Below are 12,544 nucleotides of genomic sequence, written 5' to 3'. Positions count from 1 at the left end.
CAGAACGGCCCTGCCTTCCCTTAGCACCACCTCGTCGCGTGGTTCTGCTTGGACTAGTGTCATCGACCAGCGTCTGGTTCTGTCATGCCGCCCTTCCCCCAGCGGGGCCCCCCCCGCCCCCCCCCCCCCCCCCCCCCCCCCCACCCCCGCGCTCCCCTTCCTCTCCCCTTTCTGAGCTTCAAGAGTTTCCCAAGCCCGTTTCCTCCGTTGTTTCGCTGCAGCCCCGTGAAGGAGGCAAGATTCTCCCCATTTGCCAGATTGGACAGGAGAGAAGCCTGCCGTCCTGGGGCAGGGTTGGGGGGAGGTAAGTGAAGAAGCCAAGGTCACCCAGTCATTGGCGGAACGCAGCCTCAACCCAGCCCTTCTGCCGGCCCGCTGGAGCCCGGCTAGGTGGGCTCAAGCTGCTGGCCCGAGCCCCTTCTTTTCTCGGCTGGCACTCGGGGGCGGGCTGGCCACAATGACAGGTGAGCCTGGGTCGGGGCCAGTCGGGGGTGGGGGAGCGGGTGCGCTCTGCGCGGGGCCGCTGGCGCCTGGGCCTTGGGCGCGGCCGCCCCAGCCCGCCTTGGCGCCTAGGCTTCCGAGGGCTGGTGCCCGGAGGCACGACGGTGCCCGCGCCTTTAGCCGGGGGTCCTTGGCGCGCCCCTGGCCCGCCGGCCAGGCCCCGCCCCCTGGCAGCACGGGCGGGGGCAGGGGCGGTGCCGGCGGAGTGGGGCGCGGGCGCGCGGTGCTCGGTGCGCGCCGCCGCCCCTCCGGCCCAGCTTGCCGGCCTGCCCTCCCTCCCCCTCGGCCCGCTCTTCTCGCCCCCAGCCCTCTCCTGCCCTCTGCCCCGCGGCCCGGCGCGCGGTGCAGCGCGACGATCGCGGCCTGGCGGTCAGGGCACGGTGGTCGTGGCGCTCGAGGGTGGCGCGCAAGGCGCGGGGCGCGAGGCCACACCGGGCACAGCGGGGAGTGGGGGGCAGGCAGCGGCGGAGTCCCCAGAGGAGAGCAGGGGCAGGGGGGTGCAGAGGTAACGGGCAGGGCCCGGGCGCCCGGCTGCGAGGGGCGGGAGCTCCAGGCCACCTCGGCCCTGGCCTTGGGCGGGCCGGCTACGGGGGCCCCCGGGGCGGCGGGAGGGCGGCGGGCCGGGAGCGAAGGAGGGAGGAGACGGCTGGGCTGGGCGGGGGGCTTGGCAGAAGGGGAGCAGGTGGGCGGGGACAGGGGCCCTGCTGGAAGAGGCGCCGCAGCGAGGTGGCGGGCTGCGTGCGCAAACAGGGCTGCCGCCTCCTGGGCCCAGAGAACGGTGAGGCCGTTTGGGTTGGGCGCCCCAGCCCCGAGGGCATGGTTCGGTGTCCAGGGCCACTGAGCTGGGCGTGGGGCACTATTGGGGCTGGGCGAGGCCGGACCACTGCGTTGGGGGTCTTGAGCAGACCCAGGAGCAGAGTGTGGCTGGGCCAGAAGCTGGAGTTCCTGGGCAGGGCACAGCTGGCGGGCGACGGTGGGCAAGGAGGGGCACTTTAAGGGCTGGCATGAGCGGAAGGGGACAAGGAGGGCCCAGAGTTCGAGCTGGAGTATAATTTGGGAGTTCCATGTCACTGGGCACGTTGATGAGTCATGAGCTTTGGCGACCACAGAAGCCATTCCTGGCGACCAGTTCTGAGTGAGGGGAATGGAAAGGGCTAGGATTTGCAGGAGTGGTTTGGAGGCCACGTCTTGGGACATCCGGTGCTCTGATGGCCTCCCGTGCCCATGCGAGGGGCTTTGGGAGCAATGTTTCAGAGGGCTGTGATTTGGAAGCTTCAGCCTAGACTGGGGTTAAGGAAGGTCTTTGTGGTGGCCAGTCCCTGCCTTCCTTCCTTTCCAGGACTTCAGGATTCAGCTGTGTTCCTGGGGGGAGTGGGTTAAAAAGTACTTGGCCTACAGTCAGCCTTACAGTATCCACCAGGGGTAGGAGGGACACGTACATGCGTGACTGCAGCAGCATTCTCTGTCCTGGAGCCCTCACGCTTCCTCACTGTTGCCATAGCAACGCCCTATTGATGGTGTATTTATAGGGAAAGAAGCAGGCGCTAAATTTTGGGGAAGGTGGGGGAGGCGGCTTCATAGCAGCAGCAGCAGCTACAGAATTATTAATGGAGTAGGCCCTGTGAGCTGTTCGGGGGTAGTTCCTGGCTTGTCTGAGGCTTAAAAATGAGCTAGTAACTTTGGCAGGTGTCAGGAGAGCACGCATTCACGGCTCTGATCTGTGTGGATGTGTATGCGCCAAAGTCGGGTGTGTTGGGGGCAAGAGGGGGCTGTATGTAAGCTGCTATGTAATTTCTCTGCATAAAAACGAACAAAAACAACACGGCAGCTCTCTGTGATAGGCAATGAAGTGTGCGTTTTCCTATCTTCATTTATTAGTACAGCTTTTACTCATTCTTTTCAAACCCTGAAACACCCCGTGACTGGCGTAGCCCCTCCCCTCCACAACCCCAGAGATCAGTAATGAAGAATTTGGGGATTAAATAGTCCGTCTTCACTCTTAAAACATAGAGGGCCCACTTTTCTTACAATGGTAGACCCCTCTGTTGACAGACTCACTCAGATAGTTTTGGGTGGGATCATTGTGGGGTTCAAAAGAGAAAATCCCCCTTGACACAGTGTTTCCGTAGACGGACCTGAGATCGGCTGTTTTTCCTTTAGCTTTAACTTTATGTATGATTTGTAGCCTACCTGTTTGCCGGAAGGATCAGAAGGTATATTTAAAGCATACATGAGGCTCTGAACGCAGAAATAGAAAAGCGTGTACCACGCTGCGAGGAAAAGCATCCGTGCTTGATGGTCAGTGTCAACACTGAACTTCCTGGCAGCCTAGGCAAAAAGGGCGGCATAATGCCATTCACGTGTTTGCATCCAGTTAGTCACAAAACCAGAGCTTTTTCTTGTGGAGGAGAGCAGCAAGGTGACTGGAACACGTGTGTGAGTGGCTGCGTGTGGTGAGGAGAGCACTGTGCTGTGGTCACAGCTTCCGTAGTGGCAGGATGATTCCTGAGCAGGAGCAAGGCTTTTGGACCGTCGCTCACATTAGAGGCAACACTTGCTTTGAGTTAGCATCTCAGTTTCCGGAGCTCCTCGGTACCCTGTTGGGTGCGGACAGACACGGCGGGTCACCTGCCGTTGTCGCGTTAAACTTTGCCAGGGCCTGCTTCTCCAACGTGTGCTGCCCGTTTTCAGGGAACATGCTTGTCATTAGAGGTATCTGGGACTTGCCATTGTGAGAAAGATGAGTTCCAAAAATTGGCTCCTGTCTTTGTCACGGCTGATGTGCTTGATCTCACGTAATTCTATGTCTCTCTGAGTTCCTTTCCGACTCAACAGCGCAAAGAGTTTTTAAGGGAAGTGAGGAATGAGAAACCTTGGCCTGTAGGAGGGTTTCCCCCCCACCCCCCAAAGAATAAAGTCAACCCTTAGGTCTTCTACAGTCTCTGAATCTGTTCATGGGGCAAAGAGCTGGCAGGTTAGCTTTGGGCTCTGCTGGGCCTTAGGGAGCTCTGGGAAGAGAGCTCGAGCAACGATGGGAAGCTGTGAGTGGCACAGGCGGTGATGTGCCTCGTTGACCTTTGACCAGTGGGGGTGGGAGTCACATCCCAGGGCCCCGCAGGTGCCCTGTAGGCTTTGGGCTGTGATTTCCTTGTGACTCTGCTTCTTTCCCTTTGCCAGGCAAGTGAGACGCTGGACCTGAGGGAGCAGCAATGGCAGGTGAGTTGGCCCCAGGCCAAGGGGTGAGGGCCCAGGCCCACCAGCTCACAGAAAAGGTCACGCTCGCTTTTCAAGTCCTTTCCAGCTTGCCTGTCCCCAGGTTGTCCCAGGGGATGTATGCCTGCCCAGGCACTATGCACAACGAGAGGAACTAATATGACAGGCTGTGGGAAAGGGCGCCTGCTTTTTGGTGGAGCCCTGCCTGCCTGGGCCCTACGAGGGGCTTGTTGGCAGGAAAACTAGCTCAGGTTTGCAGAGACATACAGCTGGTGCCATGCCAGGCGGCCCGACAGCAGCTGGGTTCTCCCTTTGGAATAAGTCTATATGGCGGGCACTCTGGGACATTTTGGCAGGAAGCATCTGTGTCCAGTCTACAGAAGCTTCGATTCTTCGCGTAGATCCTGCTACCCGCTTCCCAGAGGCACTCTCGGATTTGAATGCACCTGACGGCTCTGTCTAGTACTAGATTGCCTGGGGCCGGGCTAGTGATGACGACACAGGAGGCCACTCAGGAGATTATTAGGTTATTAGTTCCTCTCATTCCTTCTCATTCCTGCCTGGGCCCTCACCCGGTCGAGTCGAATGGGGTGATTTGGTTGCAGCAACATGCCCTTCCCTCTCAGTCAGATCCTATTTGCCTCCGAAACACCGGAGGCCCGAGTCTCGTCAGGTCTGTGGTATTCTAAGCAGGTATGTTGTGTCATCAGAGAAAGTGAGCCCTTTTGTCCCTTTTACGAAGGCCTCGGCGGTATCTGGGGTGGTGTCCTGCCGGCCGGCTTTGTCTTGCTTCCCTTCCTCATTGTGCTCCTGTTTCTGGGCTGAGTCTGCTTTGAAGGAGCGCCTGGGCACCTGCCCGTTGCAGGCTTCAGTGCAGCTCTCTCCTCAGTGTTTCTGGAGGCCAAGAATGCCCATTCGGTCCTGAAACGGTTCCCTCGTGCCAATGAATTCCTGGAGGAGCTGCGCCAGGGCACCATCGAGCGCGAGTGCATGGAGGAGGTCTGCAGCTACGAAGAAGTCAAGGAGGTGTTCGAGGACAAAGAGAAAACGGCATGTGCTGCCCCGGGGCCGGCTTCTGGGAGCAGGGCGAGCCTAGGGAATGACAGGAGCAGGCCCTGGTATCTCAGGCCAGTCAGAAGCAACAAAGGAAAGGCAGCCCAGTCTCAGGCCGCAGGAGGACAGGCAACATGTCCTTAGAGTCCCAGCTGCATGATTCTGGGGGCGTCTTCACTTGGGAGCATTTCCCCATAGGCTCTGGGATGGCTCCGAGAGGCCAGTCGGGTGGGGCAGGGTGGAGGGTCTCTGAGGTTCAGCTGGGACACGAGGTCTTGCATGCAAGTGTAAGCAGCCCTTCTTCTTTTGTAGATGGAGTTCTGGAAGGGGTACCCGAATGCGGTCTACTCAGTCCGCGACCCTGCACAGAGTTCAGATGCCATGTACGTGGTGGTGCCCCTTCTAGGGGTGGCATTGCTGATTGTCATTGCCTTGTTCATCATCTGGAGATGCCAGCTGCAGAAAGCCACTCGTCATCACCCCTCGTATGCTCAGAACCGGTACCTAGCCAGTCGCGCCGGGCACAGCCTCCCCCGGGTCATGGTGTACCGCGGCACTGTGCACGGCCAGGGGGAGTCCTCTGGGCACCGTGAGACAGGGAGCAACCCGCAGGTGGTGCTAGGGCCCAGTCGAGGGGGCAGAACGATGGTCCGTCTTGAGAGCACCCTCTACCTCCCTGAGCTCTCTCTCTCCAGGCTGTCCAGTGCCACTCCTCCCCCATCCTATGAGGAGGTGACTGCACCCCAGGAGAGCAGCAGTGAGGAGGCGAGTGTCTCTTATAGTGACCCACCCCCAAAGTATGAGGAGATAGTGGCCACCAACCCTGGCTTGGACAAGTAGTAGGACTTCTGTCCTGTCCGGATTGAAAGCCTCCTTCAGGGGTCTCCTATTTTTTTTTTTTTTTTTTTTTTAACTTTTTGAAGACTGTGCCAACACAAAACAGCCTTAGCCTCCTGTTGCCAAATAATTTCCTAACCCTGGATTTGTAGGAAGTCGGTTGTCAGAGACAGGTTGGGGGAGGGGGTAGGGAACACGCATGCGTCAAAGCCCCTGGGGAGAGCCAAAGGCTAGAGAGCCCAGCTCTTCCAGAAGCCCCCATGCTCCCACCATCCTGTCTGTCCCTTCAGGAACTGGCTTCTCTTATGCCAAAGGTATTACCCCACTGAGCTGATTGTGGCCAGAATGTCTGTAGGCTCAGGCCCCAGGGCCACGCGGGTGGCTGGAGACCTGTCTCTGTCTGAAAGCCTAGGCCACAGAGATGAGAGAGAGAAGCTAGCCCTTCAGCAACCCCTTTTCCTCAACTGCCCTGTGCTTTCTGTCCTTACTTACATTTTGAGGACAGGGACAAAGACTGAACAAAAACAACAAAAAAGAGTCATAACAAATAAATAAATGACCAACCCGATAAAACAAAATAATACAACCTGGGCCATTCATAGGGGACTGAGGGAAATCAGATTTGTGATGCTTCCTTGCCCCAACATCCATCCCCACACTCCTGACCGGGCTAATAGGAATATTTAGAGCAAGCGGGGAGGAAGACAGGATATGTAAAGGATGAGGGACAAGGGCCTAGCTGCCAGACTGAGTGAGAGGCCTGTGTGAACTTGGCCATCCCGGAGGCTAACTCTGGTTCTAGTGTGCTTGGCCTTCTGAAGACCTTGGCTTTCCAGACATGTGTACTGGCTGTGCTAAAACTGGTACCCACTGGCCTGAGCGCAGTCATCGCCCTGTGGCCGAGAGCTGAAGTTTTCTCCTACTGAGACTGGTTGGCCAATAGAATGACTTAAACTCATAAACTTGGCCTCGTCAGCACTGTGCTTTCTGGCTTTGAACTTTTAAGATACTTCCCTTTTCATGAGCAGGTGCGTTGAGTTGAACTTGAACTTCAGATGACTGATTTCTCCTTAATGATGGTGGCCACCTGGAGAAAAGATCCTAAAATGTACCCTTTTTAAAGATTTCCTGGCAGGGGAGGTGGGGAAGCCTGTGACGTGCGGTCAAAGGCCCATCTAGGGTTTGCTGTGTTATTGCCAGGTGCTGGTCCATCTTTAGTAACCCCTTTCTGTGGCCCAGAAGCTGTCCACCTTTGCATTTCAGTGAGGCTTTGGACAGCAGTGGGGCAGAAGTGACCTGTCCTTTAACTGACCACGGCCATGTAAAAGACTCTCGACACCGCATCCCCTCAGCCCTACATGTCCCTCCTGCCGGCCTCAGTGCCAAATTACTTTTCCTCTGTGGTGCTTTTAAAAATGTAGCAAATTTTTGTGGGGTCCAAAAGAGTGCACAGCCAGGGTCTATCGGCAACCACAACAGTTTAAAACCCACCGAGAAGACAAGCTTCTTTCTGTCTAAACAGCTCTCCAAGACAGACATCGGGCCTCATTGTTGGACTGCAGCCCTGTCTCAAGGCCCCATATCGACTCCTGGAGGCCTCTCCCATCCTGAGGACTTGCTTGGGACATGTTTCAAGTTTAGGAAACTTGTGTTCTTATCCCAACGAGGCCACCAGCTTTGACAACCTGACCTGGCAGTTGGGGGTTTCCATCCTTCCCCCTCACTCCCAGGCCTGCGCAGTTCTTGAAGCACCAGGGAGCTAGTGCAGTTTGTCCTTAGGAAGATTCTTCTAGAAATGTGTAGCTTATAGGAGACCGGTCTTAGTGGAGGCCCTCACGTGACTCTGATGGTGAGTCTCAACTCGGGGAACCAGTCTCCTGTCAGTTGACACTTTCTGCCCCTCCTCGTTCCCCAAGGGCTCCCTGATGCTAGAGGCGCTGCCCAGGTACGTTCGACTTTTCCTTCCTTCCCCTTTCTCTCTGGGCCTCTAACACGACACTCCCGCCCTTCCCCACAAAGTTATTTTTGGCCTAGAAAGGCCTTGCTTTTTCCACGACAGAGGCTGCAGTCACTCCTGTTTGGCCATGTTGGAGGACCTGGGGCAGCCGGAAGCTCTGGGGCCAGCCCTGCCCTCCCAGCATTTCCTCAGGCGGGTGCCTGTGTGTGACCTGCGAGCGTGGGGGAAGAGAGCCAGGCATGGGCCCTGGTGACCAGAGCCGAAGGGAGTATGCCAAGGAATGCCCGCTGCCTTTGGCATCTGCTGAGCCCTTCCCTGCCAAGCTGGGTGGGGGTGGGAAGCAGTGGGAAGCAGGAGCCTGGCCTGCTGGAGGACAGCACGTGCGGGGAGAGCGCACAGGCAGCTCCTAGGAGCCTGTGTGCTGTGAAATTGCTTTGCAGGATTCTCCCAGGTGGGCTTGCCACTGTGTCTCTGGGACGTTTTTGCAGTATATTGTTGAAACTAAGACTGTACAGTACACAACGGTCATAACTGCTCGCGGTGCACATTTGGTTTTTATGAATGCTCTGTATATATCTTTTCAAACTCTGTCTTTGTATGGTCGTTGGTTTGATACAATGCTAAATCTGTAGTAGCCACTTTTTGTTGTTTTTGGACTTTGCGTGTGTGTGTACATGTGCGTGCTTGCGTGCATGCGTGCCTGCACACGTGTGCACGTTGCCTTTTCTCATATGCTTATCTGAAACCGTAGCCAGTATGTGGCTATATTTGTACCAGGAGGATTCTGGTCTGAAGGGAGGAATGTCACCTCCTGGGGCTGGACAGCCTTTTCACAGGGCCCTGAGGGAGGAAAGCTGAGATTAACCGTCCAAGCCCCACGAAGTCACCACCTTCTGCCCCAACTTCACAAAAAGTTTTGGGAGAAGACTAGGCAGCTCCACCCTGCGGGCCTCCGCTCTGTGGGACCCCCACTCACGCGCCCTTTTGGCCTGGTGTCCCCCGCCTCTGCTCCTGTTCTGTGGGTAACAACAGCTGAAGGAGATCTGAGCACTCCCGGGCCTTTTTACTTTACTTTTTATTTTTTGGTGGAAAAATGTGTGACTATTGACTTTGGTAATGGTGGGGCTAGTTATTCAGATATTTTTCATTAGGAAAAAAGAGAAAAGGCTTTAAAAAAACTTTTTATTACGACTTTTAAAAACAAGAATCGCAAACCTGTCCTTACATGCCACTCCCCATTGCCTGGGGTTTTCAAGACGAAAGCACAAGAGAAAGGGTGAGGCACGCAGGTGCCTCCTCTTCAGCTTGCGAATCCCACTGCCATTAGTGTGAATTCCATAGGGTGCTTAGGAAAACAGGAATCTGCCCGGTGGGTTGGATGTGGCCTTTCTGATGGCCTGAATATGAGGAATTTGGGACAGGAAAGTCTTTTTGTTAAGGAGTTGGAGCCAGATGGTTCCTCTCTGGCTGAGGATTGATCTTTTGACAACCAAACAGTATCCCATGAGAAGAAGGAAAAAACAACACTGCCTCTAGATTGTTCTTTTGTCTGGGATGGGGGAAAGTGTGTGTGTGTGTGGGGGGGGGGGGGGGGGGGGCTCCTATTCACCTACGCTCTGTGCTTCTAGGAGTGTGCCCCTGTGGTATGTCTTGCATATGCTCTCCTGTTCAAGGCCGAGATGGAGAGCTGGGCAGCAAAGCTTTTCAGCTTAACAAGTAATGAAGCTCCATTTCAGAAACAAGCACATCCTCCCCACTGAACTCTGCTCATACTAATCAGTATAATTAGCTAATTTCGAAGTACTGTAATCAGACTGCCTGCAACTACGGTAAAAGCCTATTAATTTGAAGCCCACTGATTCAGAACTTATAGAAAATCACGACTTAAGATAATTCATGGTATCTGCCATTCTTGCTCTGTAGAAAAATTTGAAATCGTCTTCGCTTTAGTCAATTTTCAGAGTTCTATGTGTAAGAGGGATCTAGTTAAGATGAGCACATTTTTCAAATAAAAGGCTCACGATATCAGGGATCCCTTCACCGTGCCTTCAGCTTTGGGGTTCAGCAATTCTCGTGTGCAAGGCTCTTTCTGTGTAAGATAGTTTCTTGGTCTCTCTCCATTGTGAGAAAGGTGGGTGCTGCTGCTTGCCATTCTCCTAGCCTGTAATTTAAAGTAACGAAACTGTGCATCTTGCTAAATATTCTGTAAGGCAGATGTTTTGCTATCACACTGGACACTCCCATCATTTGCCCCCAAATATTAAACGTAGGGAGCTTTTCCTTTCGCAGGCTGTGGGCAGTGAGTCTCTCTCCGGCAAGAATTTTTCTGACAAGGACATCCAAATAGCACACCCCCTCGGGCTCATTGCCTCAACAGTTGTTCCACTGTCCTGAGACATCTGACCGTTGAACAGTGCCTGCCCTTCCCCCGCCCCCCAGCCTGAGCATTAACACAGATATTCAAGATTGGAAAAAATCCCACAGCTGCTTTTGCCTCTCAATTTGTCCCCCCTTCCGGATGCCACTTTCCCAGGCCTGAACACACCTGCTATTTCACTCTGTGATTGTGAATTTGTGACAGCGGAAATCCTGATAATGTGCAACTGAGCTTATTGACATGATTACTGTGAAATGGATTCATTTTTGTACCACTTTAAACTGTGCTTGTATCCATGTGTTGACCCATGTCAGCTGGGAAATCTGTACATTCAGTAGTATGTCGGAATTTCGCTGGAGCCTGGGAGCAACCAACAAACTTGCTTCTGATTCTCTCTCTCTTTTTATAATTGTTGCGTTTAGCTGTTAAATTTTGTCTCTTTCTGTACCAGAAGATAATTAATAATAATAAAAAGCACATGGCATTCACTTGTGTCCTCTCCTCATCAATCTTGGATTCTTGCCGACTCCCAAACTTTCACAGGGGAATGGATGGTTGTGGGCCAAACTTTTTTCTCCCAGAAGTCTGACTGTAGATAAGGAAACAGCCCAAACCAGTTTAGAAGCAGGACGTAGAGATGTCCTTGGTCCTAAAGATTGTCCTCATGTGTGTAAGATGATCTCCTGACCCATCCCCCAGGGATGTGGTTAGTGAAGTCTGTCACAAATCAAGTTCGCAACTTCCCTGTCACCTGATCCCTGGTTACTAACAGAGTTGCCTCTTGCTAAAAGGATGCCTTGCTTGGTTTCAGCAGGGGGGGGGGGGGGGGGGGAGGGAGAAATTTTTCTGTGTCCTGTGGAGGTAGAATTTAAAGCTCAGGCTTTGCCCTGACTCTGTTTCCCAAATTCAGATGATGGCAAAAGTCAGAGAGCATTCAGAGGACAAGGATGCCTTAGCTTCCCCTTCGTGGAAGTGTAGTCTTAGCCCCAAACACTCCCAGCTGTTGGTGTGGGGTGAGATATGGCTGTGGGGCATTGCCAATGTAAGTTGGGCCAATCCCCGGTAATGAAAATAAGCCACACTTTAATAGGAAAAGCCATGGCAGTGATGAGAAAATGACAATGAAACTTAGGGCCTCCTTCAAGGATTGGATGTGGAGGCTAAATGCTGGAACTGCCAGCCAGGGGCCTTGGGTTTCATTCTTATCGGGGACTGGCTTGTTGAGTGATGCCAGCCTTCTGGGGATGTGGAGAAGTCAAATGAATAGTCTTCAAGGAGACTCCAGGACACAGGTGGGATCACATTCTGGATATACGGAATTTGAACATTGGACTCTTTTTGTCAGAAACCAGCATTCTAGGCAGTGACTTAGAGTCCCAGGCTAGCCCATGTGAAGAAGCTAATACACGAGGGAGGCCTCAGGGTCCCAAAGTTCTTGTTAGGGCACCATCTGAGGGACTGGGCCTCCCATTCTTCTTTGCCTGCTGTACCACAAGACCACCGGTTGTGGGGCCAAGGCACTGGGATTGCTTATAGAGCGTGAAGGCAAGTCAGGGGCAGGGGCTTAAAGGAGTGATGGCAGGGAAGGGGGCAGAGACTGCTGCCGGGTGTGGTTTGGGTCCCTTTTTTCATTCTTTCCCCAAGCCTCCATCCTGTATTACGGCCAAACTCTTGGAGCTGCTGGTCCGAGACTGCACCTAGTGAAGGGATGGAGGGATAGTGCTTGCAAATAAACATAGCCAGCATTTACCGAGCACTTAGGGTGTGCCAGGCCTTGTGGGTGCATTAACTGAGACCATCCTCCCAACACACCTGTGATAGCTGAGGGAAGGATGGCCCTTTGACCAAGGGCCGGCAGACAGGAAGTGCTACCCTTGTCGTGGGAACCCGCATCTTTCCTGATTGCCCCACACCCCAGCCACTCACTTGACACTGCTTGTCTTCCTTGGAGGTCACTTTGGTTTTGTTTTCCTGTTGACTGTCCAACCTGTTAGTGTCCCCACACCTCCTCCTGCCCAACTTTTAATTCCGCAATAACAGGGAACATGTAAAACATTTTTCTCCTCACTTCTTCCTTAGAACTTGGCACATTGACTCTAGGCCAGTATTCAGTGAAATAAAATGTGTTGATTGATTATATTCTCCAATTAGGACCCAAGTTTCCATATGTTAGTTTGCTCTAGCGGCCATGACAATGCACCACAGACTGGATGGCTTAAATGATAGAAATGTATTCTCTTACAGTTCCAGAGGTTGGTACGCTGACAACTGGGTATTGGCAGGTTGGTTTCTTCTAAGGTCTTTTCCATTGGCTTACATGCCACCCTTTTCTGCCTGTGACCTCACATGTTCTTCCTTATGTATATGTTGGTGTCCTAATCGCCTCTTGCTGTAAGGGCAAACACGTTTGATCTCATTTAACCTCAGTTACTTCTTTAAAGAGCCTATCTCCCAATACAATCATATTCTGAGGTATTGGAGGTGAGGACTTCAACATATGAATTGGGGAGGGGGGTTGGGCAGGAAACCCAATTCAGGCTATGACCTGCCATTTGTAGCAAGGGGAGATGTTATTGCTCCTTACCGCATACCTGAGCATTTTACGT

The 12,544-nt window shown here is 53.7% G+C and overlaps 1 protein-coding gene across 2 annotated transcripts; it reads left to right on the top strand.

Annotated features, from left to right (window-relative positions):
* The first annotated feature begins 349 nt into the window (after nt 1-349).
* PRRG3 (proline rich and Gla domain 3) lies at nt 350-9,113 on the top strand. 2 transcript variants are annotated; one of them, XM_059386228.1, is made up of 4 exons: nt 350-464; nt 3,679-3,717; nt 4,604-4,764; nt 5,080-9,113. In XM_059386228.1, exons 2-4 carry the CDS (start codon nt 3,711-3,713, stop codon nt 5,605-5,607), a joined length of 696 nt encoding a protein of 231 aa, XP_059242211.1. In that variant the 5' UTR covers nt 350-464; nt 3,679-3,710; the 3' UTR covers nt 5,608-9,113. The 2 variants fall into 2 exon arrangements, with proteins under 2 accessions (XP_059242211.1, XP_059242210.1); XM_059386227.1 differs by lacking the exon at nt 350-464 and adding an exon at nt 807-1,006.
* The last annotated feature ends 3,431 nt before the right edge of the window (nt 9,114-12,544 follow it).

Source organism: Mustela nigripes, chromosome X (assembly GCF_022355385.1).
Source record: "Mustela nigripes isolate SB6536 chromosome X, MUSNIG.SB6536, whole genome shotgun sequence".
Lineage (NCBI taxonomy): Eukaryota > Metazoa > Chordata > Mammalia > Carnivora > Mustelidae > Mustela > Mustela nigripes.
This window is presented reverse-complemented; position numbering and strand designations above follow the sequence as displayed.